An 18,094-nucleotide genomic window follows, 5' to 3' on the forward strand; every position below is an offset into this window, starting at 1 on the left:
CTTTTAGAAAAAGAGGCTGTTCTCACTTGTTTTTACGGAATTGATCTCAGACGCTTTTGATTTCTAAACCTGCACAGAACACTGCACTTCCTCATTACATTTCCTGTCAAACAAACTTTTTGCAGACACAAATTATGATTGTTATCGAGGGCTACATGATGCATGCGGCGAGTGACGAAAAGTGGATGTAAAGTGTTCAACAAAAACGTTCAACAACTAGAACGTCCCTATTTTTTGTGAGTCACTGGAGCAGGTTCCAAATTCGACCGCATTTTCCATGTCACACTCCCAACCAGAGTCAAAACAGCAGCGGCGTGTTGACATCACTCAAAGCATGTAGAGGGCAGTTGTTGTGTTTATTTGACCTCTCGAAAAGTGTGCGGGCCAGAAATAAAAAAAAAACCCAAAACATTCAATATTTATAATGCTTTTATTTTTTTCCTCCCCAACATTTAAAAATAGCATTTACCGCACATGAGCAGAAGACGACCGCGCACCCAGCCGCACCTCTGGACAACCAACACCGGAAATAAAAATCTATAAACCTCATGAAGTAAAAATTGGTTGAAAGACGCACAAAAATAACACGTTTTACAAACAAACCGACCCCTCTCTTTTAAGCATTTACACAGCAGTTTTGTACAGATTTACAGCAGCCAGTCGGCTTCTGAACAACTTCACTATGTTCTGTACAAAAACAAAGCGAAAACCTGCAACAAAAGAAGGCCTGGGTCCTGCAGTGCACCGGCACTCAGTGGGCTCCCCACCTGTGGTGATGGTGACGCAGGAACCCGACAGATATGAGGAATTAATGCACCATCACTGCCACGCCTGAATGTCTCGGCATCAATCTCACAGCGCCTTTCACCCAGCGCAGTTCAAATGTCCCGACAGCAGTGTGTGTCAGAGCTTCAGTGTGGAACTAGACCATTTCAAGGATACAATTGAGATGGAGGCTCGCCACGATGCTGGTGTTTGGATCCAATCCTGAAGAAAAAATCTAAGTTGTATTGTTACAACCAAAGTTGTTAAGCATCAATACAATTTCCTGTTGTTAAAACTTAATGGAAACAAGAACAGCAACCTACATTTTTGGACCGTGTGGATGTTTTTGGCTCTTTATTGAAATATTTGCAGCAACTATTTGTCACTTTTTTATTATTTTTTTTTTTACTAAAATAGGGTTCAGAGTGCAATACTACATTCATCCATGTTTGGAGACACTCTGGCCTCTCACCAACATCATGTGACCTCGCTTCCCAGTAGCTTTCATGTGGAGTCATGTGGAGCAATAAAAATGCAAATTTAATTAAAAAAAAAGTGTTTGAGCAGTGTGGTGAAAATGTTCCTGTGGAGCTAAAACCATTTGCCCATGAACATGAATACAAACATGAGCACTGACCGTGTAGACGTTTTACAGGTACAGAGTCCCCCCAACCCCTGTATTCAATTGATCAACATGTTTCCAATGATCAGAGGTCAGTTTCCCAGTATTTAAAAACCAAACTGCTTATTCAGGAGAAAAACTACATTTGAGGCTGACGGGGAAACGCCAACATTTGACAGGAATCTCATGCACTGGAGAAGAATCTTTAGTCTTTCAGCACTTTTATGTGATATTTCTTGACGAGACCTGAGATTAAAAAAAGCTCATGAGAAGGAAAATATATTAAATTCTCTACAAAATCAGAAGTAAACACTTAATATTCCAACTGCTTTTTTTTTATCTCAAGATAAAACCTTGATTCACCCATCACAACAGTGCAGATGAAGAAGGCGTCGCCACTGATCCGCCTGCCACCAAATGTGTGGCGACTGTTGTCAAGTTCCCCTGAAAGGAACATTTTCATTCAATGCACAAACCAAAGCACTGATTTCATGCATTTGTAGAGCAACACCGTGAGCTCAGCCTCACGATGATGGTCTTCAGATGGAGTGCAAACTTGCTGTGTGACACGAACCGTCCTGCTTTGGTGACGCAGATAACCAACTAACCAGTTTGTTAACAACACATTGAGCGAAAGAGTTTTTGAAGTTACAGCTCATACCACACGCAACATCAGCTGCTTTCACAGAATGGGATCTGAGTCAAACTAACGGAAACCCGAGGCACCATTTGCTTTTCTTTAATAGTTCTTAACATGTTTTTTTAACCAGACTAAATTCATTTGGACTCCTTCAACAATTCATATGAAATTTGGAAGCAAATATGATGCTGAAATCATGTCGGATTATTTGCAGTGGTCTGTGGAGTCTGGGTGAAGCAGAGCTGTAAAGGTGTGAATCAAAGACTTTTTTCATCATTACATTTGCAAGCTCATGTGAGGAGTGAAACCACTTTCTCTGTCTGTGGACCAGATAGGTGTCCTCCCAAAACCAGGCGTGTTAAGGCTTTCACATACAATTTCTTGAAGTGGAACATGAGATTTGCATTGCATTTGAGTTGATGGTGAGCGACCAGAGAGCCGCAGACCATTCATGGTTGAGAGCAGAAGCAAAACTGAGACCTACTGCAGAACACTCCATCTCTCACACAGTCCAGTAGTTAACGTCTGTAAAGAAGATTTTCCGATCCACCGAGTTCTAATAAATAAAGTGAGACAGATGGGCGTGAGAGACGCCACGTCACCGACCGTTCACCAAGGACTCAACTCCATCTCCCGCATGAGGAGCAGCGCTTCACTCTCATGGTTGGAGTGAGGAAGTCTCTGCCAGTGAAGGTCCTCTCTACACCACGTACTGGTGGTTCCCGCTGAAGTTTGTCGTGTAGGTCTGCCGGCTGTACTGGAAGTGGTCGGTGAGCACGTGGTTCCAGTTGTGCTGCTGGTCCACGCTGTTGCTGTAAGGCACTGACCCGTTCGACTGGAACTTCTCCAGCGCTGGGTTGTCGTATGATATGAGGTCCTGCTTGCTGCTGGGCAGCAGCTTCTTCTCTCTGTTGGCGTCATACTTGGCCTGTCAGGAGAAGAACAGAGTTAAGGTCCCCTCACATGACAACACAACTTGTCTTCTGTCAGCTGCATTTGGAGGTAAACTTTGGTGAGTGTGACAACACCTGAGCACTAAAGTTGTTTACAGCTCTGATCGTGCACAGGACCGAGGAATGAAAAGACCCATGTCTTCCTGTGACACGGTCAGACCCCTCCTTACACAGGTGGAAGGCACTGGCATACGTCCTGTGTCTAAACCCTCTGAGGACTGAACAACTGCATCACCTTTGACATTGTTTTCAGCTTGTGCTAATGGCTATATAGCGGATATAAAGACTAAAACAGTGAACAACGCAACTCAAGTCCATGTTTGATTCTAATGTTTGCTCCAAATATTTAACTCGTGTTTTTGATTCTGCATCTCTGTTGAGCTCCTTCCTCAACTCATCCGCGATACATCCAGGATATTCCTCCAGTATTATTAGTGATGGTCCAAAAGAGGAGCACAAGATGTCGTTCATGCTTCCAATACGACGCTGTAGTGGCTGTGACGCGACCTTTTTCAGGGGGTCTGCTCTTGTCAAGGTGGCAGAGCAAATCATAACAAAATTCAAACATTTGAAAGAAGAGCCCCGAGGTTTAGCTTGTCACTTTTAATCGCACATTAGGAGCTGATTCACCTGTGTAGCCCCGCCTCCCGGTGCAACAACTTCTCAGTACATGAGCTCCAGAGCTGCGCCATGAATCGTGTTTTTGGATTTGGCCAATGTGGAATGACATGAAGTCAAATGAAATGGATTTTCCCTCTTACTATGTTAGTTACGGTACCCTCTCTTGCAAGCCGCCGTAGTTGCTCCCTCATCCCTCTTGCAAGAGAAACCACAGCGAGAAAACTACACCACACCACCAGTGTGAGACCAGCGGTAAATTTCTATGGTCAAGTGAGGCGCCATCAGCTCCCACTGAAGCCTGGTGCATGAATACTCCAGTCATTACGACACACGGGCGACTTCATCACGCTGTTGCAGTGAGTCACTGAGCTTGTTACGGTAACACCGTCCACAGGAGGAAGCAACCCACCTTGTTGTAGAGGAAAACCCCAACAATGGCGGTCATCATTCCCATCACGTTGGTGAGCGTGACCGGGTTGCGCAGCATCAGCAGAGAGATGCTGATGACCATGATTCTCTTGGTGGCGTTGGCGACGGCGTAGCTGAGCGGGCTGACCAGGTTGAGGATGCTGAAGGCGATGACGTTTTGGGCGAAATTGCAGAAGCCGCTGATGAGCAGGAGGATCAGGGTGCTCGTCCAGCCGGTCACGTCCCACTGCGCAACACGTCACGCATCAAGCTACACGTCCACAAAACACACCTTTCCAACTGCGACTCACCATGTCATCGTTCACCAGAAACACAGACAGGTCCACTAGAATCCAGGTGGGTAGCATGAAGATCACCGCATTGAAGCCCAGGATGTTGAGCAGGCGCAGGTGATGGATCCGCGTGTCCCGCAAAACCTTGAGGAGTGGAAGATCAAAGAGTGATCATGTGACCAGAGGACGTCAGTGAGGAGCAGACGCAGGGCAGTCTGCAGAGCTCAGTTTGCTGTATTGTTTATGCATTTGCTGCTCTTTATTCCAGGCCAGATAATGTGGTAGAAACCTTGTAGATCAGAGGTGGGCAGGTAAATTTCCTAAAGGGCCACATTACGAATAGTAACTGTTGTCTGGGGCCAATGTGACGGAAAAAAATCTTAAGTAACAAGGGCGAAATGGTAAGCAAGGATATTAAGAAGTGTAAATATGGCAGGAAACCTATAAAAATTCATTTTACATCCATTTTATTTGAATCGAAATCATCATAAAACTATGGACCAAACATCAAAGATGAAAAGGCAATTTATTGCAAAATATATTTTGAATTTTCTTATTTAAGGAAAATACTAAAATGACAAAGGAAAAGATGAAAAAAAGAGAACAAGAGAAACAGGATAAAAAAAGTGACAAAAATGACGACTTATAAGTTGTATAGTTTTAGTCTGACCTCATGAGGGCCGCAAAAACACAGGCATGGGGCCGCATATGGCCTCCGGGCCGCACTTTGCCCAGGTCTGTTATAGATAAAGAGAACGCAGCGTGGCCAGATGGGTCAGCGATACGCGTTATGAGGTGCAACTGCCACTCAAATGAGAGTATATTCAGGTTCACAGACCAGCTTCCAGTTGGTTGGACGACTGTGGCACCCTTGCCGGAACTTACCTTTTTAGAGAAGATGTTCTGCAGGGAGAAGCACAGCGTTGCTGCCAGAGCACTGATGAGACCCGAAACATCAAAGGACAGTTCGGTGACGGTGGCTAGCAGCACGCCACCAATGATGGGGATCAAAGACATGTACACCTGCAGGGAAGCGAATGGTACCTTGAAGCAAGGGTAACACAATATCCCAGTCTCAACAAACGCTGCCACTTCTTCCCAAGGTCAGAGGCAATAATCCACAACAGGATGCAGACAGATGCTTCCGATGAGAGCACACTGGAACACATATGTCCTCAAGAAGATTGACTGTTTCTGTGATGTTTTGTTTTGAAGATGATCACTTTAGCACCTAGCCAAGAAAACCTCCAGTTTGTTAAACACTTGCTTTTATCTTTGACTGTTTTTGTGAAGGAAGAAGATCAAACGGATCAGAAGAGGAGATCGTGGCCTGCTGTTTATCACACCAGGAGGACGGAGTGAACGCATGGCTGCTGAAGCTGTGCCAGAGACACAATGACACAACAAGTTCTTGAAACAAAGGAATGATGTCTTCGGACATGAAGGTCCACAAACCATGAACGAGATTCAAGTACAGGAAGTAGAGTGACTTAATCTGTCCATCACACTGTGGCTCTTTCCTCAACAGTCTGGTCTCCCCAGTTTTAAACAACATTCATGTCTTATAAAAACACAGAGACACAGAAAAGGTTTCTATCATAGTTGCATAAAATAAGAGCAAAGCTTTCTGGGTGGCATGTAAATACCATCAGAAAGGAGACGAATAGCATTGGTAGTGAGGAATATCATGTTAATCCTGGGTTCTTGTCTGACTAGTTCTTCTCAAACAGGATCAGCTGCTCTCTAAGGCGTCACAAAAATCGAACCACACACTCAGATGTCAACGCCAAAGCAAACATGTCGAGCCGATGCTACATGCCAGATCGGACCTTGAACTAAGATTCTAAGCTTATAAATTCAACATTAAGATGACAATATGGTTGAATATTTGCATTTGTATGGTTTTGTTGGCTCACTACTGTGGATGTACCAGACAGCGTAGGACGACCACCGGCCACATAAGGCTTTGCATTTAAGGACAGAAGACGGTACGGTGCTCTGCCTTCTGTTTGAAGACACCTGAAGGCAGAGCACCATAGGAGCTGCTGGGGTGGAGAAACCAGTAATAAGTACTACACTGCATGCTCCATTGATCTCGCAGTATTTGTCAAACGCTGTCGGGAACTTCAAACTGCTTCGTGTTGGCTGAATGTCCTTGGAAAGCTGCACAGCGATGCATACTCTGTAGATCACTGTCTTTCAAGCGGTGTGCCCTGAGAGACGGACAGGTGCGCCATGGGAAAAGTTCCCATTTTACCTCTTTTATCAGGAGATAGAGGTGGACGTTACGATGATGAATGAGAACAAAGTTCATCACTTCAAAATCTGGGAAGGACTAGTCTTGTCTATTTACTTACACTATATTTATATTGCCATGTAAACAGTCAACTGGCCGCGGCACAAAGTTCCCCCATCTTTAAACCAATGCTAAAGATTTAGCGATAAAATTGAACTGAAGTGCTGTTCATTGCTCATTGTTCATTACACAAGTAAAAACAACACGGCAAACCAAAGCAAGCCATAATGAAAACTAGGGTTGTTGTTAGCTCAGAGTAGTACCAGCACACCGGCTCTGTTTGATGGAACCTGTGTGACAAACGCCACGTGGAGCAATAGCTTGTCGCAACACAAGGTCTTGTAATTACACACTTGTAGTTAAAGTCACTCGCATCCAAAGCCTCACTTCCTCATTAGTTCACAACAATCCGTGTAACCAAGTTCACCATTTGTAGCTACATCGCACGTGTCAAACTCAAGGCCTGAGGATAGAGTCCAACCCGCCAGATGTCTTTAATACATTTAAAAAAAACATATGCTTATCCCATATTTCTTTCAGAGGCTTGTGGATACTGTGTCCTATGAGGACAACACAGTTCAATGAAACCTAGTGTTAGGAGGTCAGTGGTGAGGGAGGACACGTCTGTATTTAAATACTCAACGCAGGGAGGCATTTAGCAAGAACTGACATGACATTCTACTTCAGACTCGTATCAAAAGGACAACTAGTTATACATTTAATTTAATTTACCTGCCCGTGGCTTGGACTGTATTTAACATTTGGGCCCCTTGCATGGACGAGTTTGAAACCCCAGATATGCAGGAGGGCAGTTTCTCTCCTCTGCTGATTAAATTAAAAATATTTACACAATTATATTGTCAATTCATGCTTATAACTAATTAAGGTTCAGAAATATTTAATGGGCAAATATTTGCGTCCATTCATCATAGCTTCTCCACACGGTCTGGGGTTCTCATTTTAGTTTCTGTCACTCTTTAGCAAAGCTACGGTGAGGGGAAGACTCCAACATTTACTTAAACTGCTGACACAGTCAAACCAGCTTAACTTATTTCAGGTTTGCTCCATGTAACGGCAACTCACAACTACTTTTGATAATGATTTGTTAAACAGTAGGCACATCATGTGTACGGGCTGACGAACACATCCTAGTCTGAAAAAAACGTTACGTTACCTGCAATGAACCCTGGTACAGAGTGAGTTTTGGAGGATAACTTTGGTAAAGTGCTTGACATGTCCTAGGTGAAATGTTCCCATACTTCACAACAGTCCTGTAGCCTCAGTCACTTCAGCTCTTAATGCAGAGTTTGCTAGCATGTGCGGTAAAAGGGGGCAATGATGCCGCAACTTGTTGACACATGAAGCTGTCGGCGACTAATGCAAGACGTACCGAGTCCTTTATGGTGCGTTCCAAATATGCCTATTAAAGGGCAGGACGGGACAGTTACTTGCAGCGTTTTAGCCTCAACAACAAGAAGGGCACGTATATACTGGAAAAAAAACTTTGGGACGAGTAGCCTCTGTAATTGTTTTTGTCCAGTTCTTTTTTTTATTATTGTTACTCCTTCAAAATGTGTATAAGTACAGCAACTATAACCAGATTCAACAGCACAGCACCCATGTACAGCTCTGTGTGGACACCTTGTGAAAAGACGTTTCCTCCACATTCTGGGCTTCTGGCCGTGGGAATGCAAGCTCATTTTTCAGTCCACATTCCGCCATCAAGTGCTGAAGCCATCCAATCTAACAGCTACTTTATTGCTGACTCAAGTGGCAGTCATTCTCAGGCGCAGTTCCACCCACAGTAGGAACAAAAGTCTCTTCAGGTGAGTGTAACCGGAGATTGTAAACTCTGCCACATCACCAGTGCAGAGTCACACACACGCATCAAGACAACCACACAACGTCAGGTGCTGTTTTGACACTACTCACTTTGGTCGTTTGCTTCTCCCTCATGATAATTCTGGACAGAAGCACCACCCATATTGGCATCGTCGCCTTGACTGTGAAGAGAGAGACATTGTTAAGACAGATCCAGTTCCTGAAAAGCATCAATGATTAAGCTGCTGCGCAACACCTCGGTGACATTTGTATTGACGCCTTAACAGGGTCACGTGTCTTATCTCGTGAGTCCTGTGCATGACCAGTTCTGTCATTTGCTCTCTGATAGTGAGACTGATATTCCCTCTGTGTGTGACTCCTTATGTCAATTGCTTTATAGTGAGAACCTTTGTATTGGAAAACATTCGCCACATCAGTGGGGTCAAATGACCAGTCAGGTTTTCTTGAAAGAACAAGCTCATAAAAAGCTAAATCTGGGGGTCAGACAACTCAATGGAGGAGTTCACCTTTTTGTTTGGGAAGACAACAAACATAAACACAGGATTCAAGGACAGTCAACTCATTTATTGACAGCTTTTTCTCTTAAATTTGGTTGCCTTTTACCTAGCGCCAAGACCAGAGCACATGGAGATCAAGGCCAAGACAGACACCAGACTGAATAGAGAACAAACTACTAGTTCGTTCCAAAGAAAATATTTTAGTTCTTGGGTTTTTTATGAAAAAGTGACTACCGTGTCTTTTGCAGTAAGAAATGCGAGTGTCTCTGCGTGCTCTGGTCTCAGGGCGGTCGGGAGCATAACACTACCTGTACCCTTAAAGCCAGATTTACAAAATATAGTACTTGAATCGCCTCTTCTGAAGATAAACTTGTAAGGACAGAACTGACAGTTTATTTATAAAGCACTTTCATTCAAGAAATTCAAATGATACACAACGCCTAAAATAATTACGATGTTCCTGTGGAAGTCTCTTCATGTTTGAAAGGGCTTGTGTTAGAATTTATAGTCAGTGACAAGGTTTGGTTTTTCAAGGTGAGTCACAGAAGCCCATCCTATACGCATCCACGAGCCTGTCAGATTTTTGGATGAATATTAACACACGTTAGCTGTGTTTTCTGTCAAGGTTCTACTTCGAAAGGAACTTCCACTGAAGTACTGTACTGTCTAACCAATAACAGTGAACGATCAGTATTTCATTGTGCTCTAAAGGTAATTCAGCTGGATTCTGATTACTTTTTTGGAACATGACTACTTAGAGCAAAAGTAGAAATTAAGGAATTTTATCTGCCAAGTACATAAAAACATGCATATCATGTCCATCTGCTAAAAACATGCTGTCATACACGACTGTATTCATTTCTGTACGCACCTGGAACAACTTCAAAGTTAGGCGTCAACAAAAACCAATAAAGAGATATATACTAAACACATATTTTAAGTGGTTTAAAAACTTGATATGAATAGAAGACATTATTTAGAAAGCTGTCTTTTAATTGCTAGTACAGTTAGAAGAAAGGTAAGACTTGGAATATTTCAACGGCGGTAATGCAAAGACAGTGTCAAATAATCCCGTCTGCCTTATGATATACACGATTTGTTTGGGAATATTTTCTCGATTGCTGGGGGTTATATTGGTACAGACACGCTACTTCGCCTGTATTTAACAGTAATAACTGGGAACTTTGCGGGTCCGTGAATGCAGCACTACCCTCCCCTCAGGAAGAGCTAGCAGCGGCAACGTTAAAAATGAATAAAAAAATAAAGCGACGCGTTAGTTAGCGTCGGTGGTGTTGGTTAGGCAGTTGAGAAAGACCGTGCTGGAGACAAGCGTGCAGTCATATCGGATATGCTGTGGCCTGCCTGCCATTTAAACGCCTCTGAGTCGAGCAGCGTTAGCACGCCGAGCTAACATCAGCTGTTCGACACATCATCATCCACGGACCCGGGCTGACTCGCTCCAGGTGGCCTAGTCAAGTCGGAGAGAAAGAGCATCGACTCACCCGTGTGTGCATACGAAACCGGTACTTTCCATATGCTGAAGTGCGCCGACACAGATGCAAAGTATTTTCCAAAAGCGAGCGGTAAGATGTACCAGCGGAAGTACCTGCTGGGCAGTTCTGTTTTGGGGACTCCCCATGCTCGCAACAGCGGCGGCAGGAACACGACTATAGATATGATGTGGAACAGCGAAACGGTCACCGGGTAGGGGAAATTGTTGAGGATGATTTTGTTGACGACGTTGCCTCCTGAGCTGACCGTGTACCAGAAGACGCAGAGGACGAATATCCGGAACCCTTCCCTGACCTGGGTCCGCTCCGCCGCAGCCATCTTCCACCGTGGAGTGACGAGTCACCGGCGGCGTGTCTACTGCTGTACGAGGGGGAGGAGGAGGGATCGTTAAGCGGGCGAGTCTGTGAACTGCGCTTCCGGTGTAATCCTTCAATATATGAGCGTCAACCGGATGCTCAATTGAAATGACATATAATGTATTTTATATAGTCACTGTCAGTATTTCTTGTGTCAACACGCTTTTTTTTCTAGGATTTATGTTCTTTCTTCCCGGATATCAGACCAACAACCAACAATTCCATAATAAACAATGGAACTCAATTGAAGAGTGAAGTGGAGATGGCAGAGCCGGTTTAAAACCCTCAGCAGTAGTACACTACTGTGGTCTTCTCTTCATAAAAACAAGCTGCTCATTCAGAAGCATAGACGTACAGTAGATATGACCTCTGAACTGTGCTCCTCAGTATTTGTACTGCCATCACGCCTTCATTCTTCAGTTGATTTGCAGTGCTGTATATGCTTGTTCGTGTTGAAGTTCAGCTATAAACTTATATATTCAGGGATATTGAGACTCGATGTCACATGAAACATTTATCTCTACCAAAAGGTGAACCATGTGAGAGTGTGGCTTGGAAAATATGCCGCTCTTTGATGATGACATACCTTCATAATCATCAATACAGTGCCGTCAACGTCTGTGTGGTAACAGCACAGTGGACCTTTGCATGTTCCTAGACTGAGCTGCACCAAAAGCAGGACAACTGAGTCCAGCTCTCCTGTCTCCATAGATGAAGAAGAACCACTAAAAGTGAGTTTCAGTGTTAGGTTCAGTATGTAGAAGGACATTTCACCACTTCAGTCTGTACTTGCTGGGAGTATAAATACTCTTAGGCACAAGATGGTCAGTAGTCTTAATGCCAATGTTTCTGTAATGTATGAAGTCAATGGACCGTCCCTGAACAAAGACACCACACGACACAATCACATTTACATCATTTTTATTTGTCAGCAAATGCCTGGTTCTCTTCAGCCTTTGAAGTCAATCACAAAAGGCTGGTCCTCACAGACACCGTGCTACTCCACTGAAAGGAAAGCTCTGGTTTCCAGAAGGCAAACAGCAACAGGAATGATATCAAGTATTAAATCCAGCATGTCGAACTCAAGTTTCAGTTTATTTTAGTACAAAGATGCAAAAGTAGACAAACTGCTCCTTTGTTTGTTTTTTTAAATAACATTTACAAATATATTAAATACAAAACAGTTTCAGATGTGTGACATCGTACATGTCAGATTCAAGTAACTTCAGATACAAGCAGAAATGTGACCCTTCTGTTTCCAACAACCAGAAGACAGGATCTCCATGACACAGCAGACCCGTCTGAATACTTGCCATTCTTGTTCGAGGCTAAATCTCACGGCGACTCAGCAAACATGCCTGGACTTCCTTTCATTGTCAGACAGCAGTAATAACCCTTCACGCTCACTTAAATAAATAATATTGCCGAAATTGTCAGCGTCACTCCTTCCTTCCACAATACTCCAGTATACAAATAGTCTGCAAACAATGGCGGGGAAAGTCGTAATGGATACCGAAAGCAAGGAGTGTGGAGGTTTCTACCCGTTCAAACCACATGAAAATAGAATGGATAATAAAGACAGTATTGAGTAGTAGACACTGTTGGATGACGTGAGCAACAGACAAGTCATGAAGGAGCCTTTATATTTACTCCACGTAAGCAACACGTATCTTGTCCGGGCAGTTCCTATTATAAGTCACTAACTCGTTGCAGATCCTTTTGTAATACACTGTATGTAAATGTTAAATCACCTGGGGGGGAGTCGCAAGGATTCCAACCCAGACAAAGCATTGGAAAGGCTAACACCGTTTCAGTCGAGTTAAGGATTAAGGTGCAAGGAGGTCTTTGAAATCCCACGCGGCCCAACTAGATTGACATCAGGTCCTGTTGAACCAGTTATTGCTTCAGATTCTCACTGTCCACAGCACCATAGCAGCGTCCCTCTTCTCAATCCAGGCAGACGTACGGCAGGATGTTCAACTGACTCTTGTCGCCGTGCAGATCTAGAGAGATGCATTGTGTCCAGTCGTACCAATTTCCTTTATTGTCTTGGCAACCGTTGACCCCAGACCAGCGCTGAGTGTGTAGTCTGTCGGTGTCCTGGCGGCTCACCTCTCTACTGAGGCCAGGGAAGTCGCTGGCAGGAGGCTCTGACACGAGCTCGTGTCGCTCGCCGACACTGGCACTTGGGTGAGTATTCAAGGCCTCTGTTATTGGCAGCTCTGCCGCTCGGCTCCCGGAGCTCAGCAAGCTGCTTTGCTGCCGGAAGTACGACTGGATGATATCATTATGTGACAGGTCTTTATAGACCGTCTGCTTGAGGGGGTCATAAGACGCGTGTGTGCCGGGGGTTGGATGTTCTGTGGTCTGAGTCTGAAGGGTGGGATCCTGTCTGGGCTCCTCGGCCAGTGAGGGGCTCTTGTGGAACAAGGGTTTGATCTGTCCCGTGACAGGGTTGAACTTCAGCCCGCGGTCTTTAAACTTCAGGCTTTTGGAGTCGCATCGTTTCCCGTCGGGGTCGAACTCCGCAGCCTTGTCTTTCTTTTTCCGTTTGCTTTTCCTTCCTCTAGTCCCGTTGCTGTAGACCACGTGAAGAGATAAACTGGGATCTTTGTTGTCGAAGCTTGAGTCGTGAAGTGACAAAAAGGGGGGTCCAAGACTGGGTGTGTCGGGACCAGCCGGGGGCTGTCGAGGACTTGGCGGCCTGCAGTGTGTCCTGGAGCTCACGTCCACTGGAGCAGTTTGCTCATGGGCACTTGGATGAGGTATGATGCCATTTTCATTCACAGGGATTTTACTTTGCCTCTCCACGTCTGAACCATGATTCCAGGTCGCTCTTACCTCTGAGCGGTTGTCTTTACCGCTCAGATACTTATTGCTTTTCTTGGTCGGTGGTGACTCACATTGGTTCCTGTTGCTGTGATTCTTTCCAACAGCCGAGTAGCAGTTGTTGAAGTCGCTCCGGTCCTTCAACTCTGAACCCACTTTGCTGACTGGAGGTGGAGCAGAGAGGCCATTGGCGTCGGCATCTCCTCGCTCTGGCTCAATGAACTTCTGCCAGGTGAGCAGCAGCTTCTTAGCTCTCTTGGCAACATCCGGATTCTTGGTTTTCTTTCGGACGTCGTTCACCAGTTTGCCAAGGCGTGTTTCCTTCAGGGGAAGAGGAGACGGTTTAGCTTGACATTCAAGGATGAAGACCCTCCTCTGAACATACCTCCAGAACCTCCCTGGTGATCGGGTACTTCTCCAGCAGAGAGAAAACTTCCACCACCATCACCGTGTTGCAGATCTGCAAGAAACAGAGATTTTGGGTTTTTTTCAAACAAGCCAGAGATAAATTTGACTGAACTCTCACAAGTGCACCTGCCAGGCTACAAAACACTGGTTCAAGTCCTAAAATAACAAACCGAGATGAGTCTGATGCAAATCTGTGTTTCAGAAGAGAAGCTTCAGAGAGCAGCAGAGCGTCGCCTCCACCTGGAGCGCTGACAGCGCCACACAGCAGAATTTGAATTTTTGGACGGCCCCTCCCCAAACATACACTTTTTACTCTTCATACAAATGCTACAGAAATCATAAATACAAATATAGGAGTGATTAAACTTCACCTGCATGACTTTGCAAATATATATTTATATACGTTTAACACACATCAAACGGGTCATTGCTAATGATTTGTTTGTCCATTTTCTCACTGGACTGTTGGTGCTGTGTCCAAGCCCACCACCAATCTTTTTACAGACCCAATGACAATAAACATTCATCTAATAACTTCTCACAACTACTTACATTTCAAGATCAGAAGGATCAAGTAGGCTTCTCACATCAAACAATAAGTCAAGTCATCGAACAATCCTCATTTGATTTCCTACTGTCTTGGCCCCCTGACAGGAGCATTCACTCTGCATTGATCTTGAATAGGAATGAACAGACTGCACCTTCTTGTTGCTCATGTCCGCGGCAGTTGTCTAGTGATGAAAGCAGAGTGTTTGAGACAGTAAGTAGTGAGACTAAAGAGAAAACGCATGACAATGTTGCAGAAATAAAGGAAAGTGCAAATACTTTGGCTTCAAATGTATCGAGTGAGGTGAGTACAACAACGTGGATGAGATAGTTGGTCGAATCTGTTGTCATGTGGTGGCAATAGGAAATAAAAAAGTGAACGCACTTTTTTTAAATTGTAGTTTATTTTTATCAAGATTTTTGAAGATGAATTCGTTAAAATACATTTTGTCAACAATGATTTAAGGGTCAATAAATGAAATTCATTTGACCAGCAAAATGTGTTATCGTGTCAGGCTCAGGTTAAAAGTAATTTATTCTATAACGTTTTTGTGTTTTACTAGACGGCCATCAGTTTTACCCACTGTTCTAAATGTATAATAGTGGGCCACTCCAAGTTTGTCTGGGCGTGAAAAGTGAGTGTCATCAGTCTGGTGAAAACACAGAAATGTTATCAAGCGTAATATTGCAGTTGCAGGTGCTTGTCCTGCAAATCGTACATTTCAAGTTTGTCTAGCTCTAATCCTGCCTCCTTTATTTGTAAAAGCAAAACATGGCCTTGTTAGTGCTGCCCCGAATAAAAATAAAATAAATCTGTCTTGGCCAAAATTGACATCAACAAGTCGGTGCACCCCTAAACTCAGCTGTCTTTTCATAGAACAGTTTCCATTGTTTTGTCTGCGAACATTGTCGTTCCCTGAATGATTGGGATTGTCCGCTGAAAAATCTGTGGCACTGACCACAGACAGGCCCCGACTACAGGTGACGTGTCACACAGGGCAGCGAGTCACGACCTGGTTCGACTCATGTTGTGGAAACTGCACCAGCGAATGAATTCTGTCGCTTTTCTGCACCAAAACATTGTCCAGTAACAAACCTTGGTCGACAAAATGCTTAAAAAAATTTTTTAAAAAGCGTGAGAGCGACACCCAATAATTGGAGGGTCGACACTGTTGCAGTGCTCTCGTGTGAATATGCATGTGGTGGTCATAAAAGCGCGACGCAAATGTATGGTGACACTTAAGCTCTCAGGCCAGTTCATCTGTGAGTCATTTAGTACTGAAACACTTAAGACCAATGTTCATGTTTCCAGCAAATCACTGTGTCCAGTGACGCACTGTATATTTGGGTTTTGGGTTCACAGTGGTGACCTCCTTTTGCAAGAGCTACAAAGAACAATATGAGGGAAATGAAATTGTTCATAAGAATCAAGACTGTGCTCCTCATATCATAAGAGAAAGTAGGAGAACATCATGCGTTGTTAAGCTATTCCAGTTGCTGGTCAGGTGGGTACCACAGATACGTTCACACTTTGCCCAGACCGTGTTTTTTTTTTTTATCCAAAAGGTGATCATTTAGATCACTAGTCATTTCTTTGAGGGCTGTCCATCCTCCACTGCATCAGGAAGAGGCGGCGGCTCAACTACATCTTCTCTGCCCGGCGAGGGCTTTGTCTATCTACGTAGCTGGTACATCTGAGGTTATTTATTTGTCAGGTCAAACTGTGACCATGGCTCACTGGATCTGTGGAGCTACTATCAGGGCTTATTGTGGGTTTCCACTAACCAAAACAGACTAAACTAAACCAGAGTAGCAGTCAGTCAACCTCCCTCCACACCATTTCACATTTGCATCTCATCTCACCTTTAATAATAAAGGAATTCACATACAATGACTTGATTTCCATTACTGTTTTTTATTTGGAAAAAAACTGCAATGTTTATGAATTGCTGTGAAATAAGCAAACAGGAAGCAAACTTACATTTGAATGACTTGGAAGTAAAAAAAAAATCATGCACAGAGAAAACACCTTGTCAAAGTTGTGTTTAATACATCCAGCAAAGTTAAAGACAGCTAGACATTTTTGGTGAAATATTACAGCTGGTAGTCTTTACCATGATCATTATCATTTTTCACTTTAGACTTTTTTCCACCGTATAAGTATGTAATAACTGCATATTTACTCGAGCGCTAAGAGTGACTATTGTGCATTTGTTGGATGATAATAATCTTATCAGTGCCAGTGTTAATAATTTGCCATCACAGGGGTTAAGAAGAAACAAGCCCCTTCAACACAACATTTATTATTTTAAAACCAGCATTATTGTTATTTGGAAGGCCGCAGACCACAGCTTACAGTCATATGTTGGAGGAGTGAAATTCTGCAGCTATCACAGTTCATTTTTTTGCTTTACATTCATTTATTTTTAAAAAAAAAAGAAATACCAGTAATAATAGACAAACACACTCGTGTTCTCCATTGTTCCCGCCCCTGTGTACCCAGAGACAGCAGGAGTTCACTTGAGGACAAGACTCGCTGTGGGAATTCGCAGTCTGTTCGGTGGCTATGAACAGAAACGTCACAACTCAAGTGAGGCGACTTAACAAAGGAGCCCTTCTTGAGCCGTTCTGCTACGTCACCGCGTGTCGTCATAAGTCGACTTCACACATGTCCGACATTTTTACGTGTAGATAGGAGTTATATTTCGCTGACGATCCAGTTGTTTTCACTCGGGAATCTATCATGGCTGACCGTCGCTACTACCAGGAAGCAAACCCACCAGCTCACTTTCCCGAGCGTCCATAGCAACCCCCACTCCAACGGTTTTTGCAGCTCGTCCCTCGAGTATGTGGCGGGTTCTACGTGAACGAGCGAGTACTTACGTTGCTCTGGCCGTCGATGGCCTGCAGCAGCCGGTCTCTCATCCCCTGGGGGCTGGAAGTGGTCGCTGTCATGTCCGCGCAGGGTCGCCGGAGCTCACGCCGACTACAGCTACCGAACAAGGGGCGACATGAAGAACCCCACCAACGGAAGCCCCTCACAGGTGCACAACTTCATGGCACTTCCTCTGCATTTGTTTGCGGTTTAAACAAAAAGCAAACAACCGCAGCGGTTAGATTCCACACCGCTCCCAGCTCCTTCTCGGCCCAACTGTCCAAGTGAGGACTTCCTCATTGTTATATACGCTGAGCGCGAAATGCATGATGGGAGACTGTTACATAACAAAGCGGCGTCGATTCGAAGTGTTTCGCTAATGCTCAAATTGAATTAATTCACCAACAGACCAACATTAAAACAAAGCACTGTATATATATATATATATATATATATATATATATATATATATTTTTTTTACCATTGAAAGAACATTTATTCTATTATTTAATTCTTAAATTCTGCTTTTATCATTCGGAATTTCTGTCAACACGGTATCAAGTCGGTCTCTTGAGGAAACGTCTTTAAAATTACAATATATAAACTTTATATATATATATATATATATTTA

At 43.9% G+C, this 18,094-nt stretch overlaps 2 protein-coding genes across 2 annotated transcripts; both read right to left on the bottom strand.

The window, feature by feature from the left end:
• Nucleotides 1-415: 415 nt before the first annotated feature.
• slc35e1 (solute carrier family 35 member E1) lies at nt 416-10,804 on the bottom strand. The gene is made up of 6 exons (XM_053853339.1): nt 10,440-10,804; nt 8,531-8,601; nt 5,188-5,325; nt 4,321-4,446; nt 4,011-4,256; nt 416-2,955 (listed from the first exon to the last, which is right to left on the bottom strand). Exons 1-6 carry the CDS (start codon nt 10,765-10,767, stop codon nt 2,728-2,730), a joined length of 1,137 nt encoding a protein of 378 aa, XP_053709314.1. The 5' UTR covers nt 10,768-10,804; the 3' UTR covers nt 416-2,727.
• A 1,075-nt stretch (nt 10,805-11,879) lies between these two features.
• Nucleotides 11,880-17,957, bottom strand: LOC128752268 (mediator of RNA polymerase II transcription subunit 26-like). Its single transcript, XM_053853326.1, has 3 exons — nt 17,472-17,957; nt 14,020-14,094; nt 11,880-13,955 (listed from the first exon to the last, which is right to left on the bottom strand). The coding sequence occupies exons 1-3, from the start codon at nt 17,541-17,543 to the stop codon at nt 12,753-12,755; spliced, it is 1,350 nt and encodes a 449-aa protein (XP_053709301.1). The 5' UTR covers nt 17,544-17,957; the 3' UTR covers nt 11,880-12,752.
• Nucleotides 17,958-18,094: the final 137 nt, after the last annotated feature.

Source organism: Synchiropus splendidus, chromosome 1, assembly GCF_027744825.2.
Source record: "Synchiropus splendidus isolate RoL2022-P1 chromosome 1, RoL_Sspl_1.0, whole genome shotgun sequence".
NCBI classification, from domain to species: Eukaryota; Metazoa; Chordata; class Actinopteri; order Syngnathiformes; family Callionymidae; genus Synchiropus; species Synchiropus splendidus.

What these genes read in the sequence shown, in the direction of transcription:
- slc35e1 (XM_053853339.1), bottom strand. Translation starts at nt 10,767, where the DNA reads ATGGCTGCGGCGGAGCGGACCCAGGTCAGGGAAGGGTTCCGGATATTC. An exon ending in GGGAGAAGCAAACGACCAAA is followed by an intron (nt 5,326 to 8,530) that starts GTGAGTAGTGTC and finishes GCTTCCCTGCAG; the next exon opens with GTGTACATGTCTTTGATCCC. An exon ending in TTCTGGTGAACGATGACATG is followed by an intron (nt 4,257 to 4,320) that starts GTGAGTCGCAGT and finishes CGTGTTGCGCAG; the next exon opens with TGGGACGTGACCGGCTGGAC.
- LOC128752268 (XM_053853326.1), bottom strand. Translation starts at nt 17,543, where the DNA reads ATGACAGCGACCACTTCCAGCCCCCAGGGGATGAGAGACCGGCTGCTG. An exon ending in CCATCGACGGCCAGAGCAAC is followed by an intron (nt 14,095 to 17,471) that starts GTAAGTACTCGC and finishes TGTTTCTTGCAG; the next exon opens with ATCTGCAACACGGTGATGGT. An exon ending in TCACCAGGGAGGTTCTGGAG is followed by an intron (nt 13,956 to 14,019) that starts GTATGTTCAGAG and finishes CTTCCCCTGAAG; the next exon opens with GAAACACGCCTTGGCAAACT.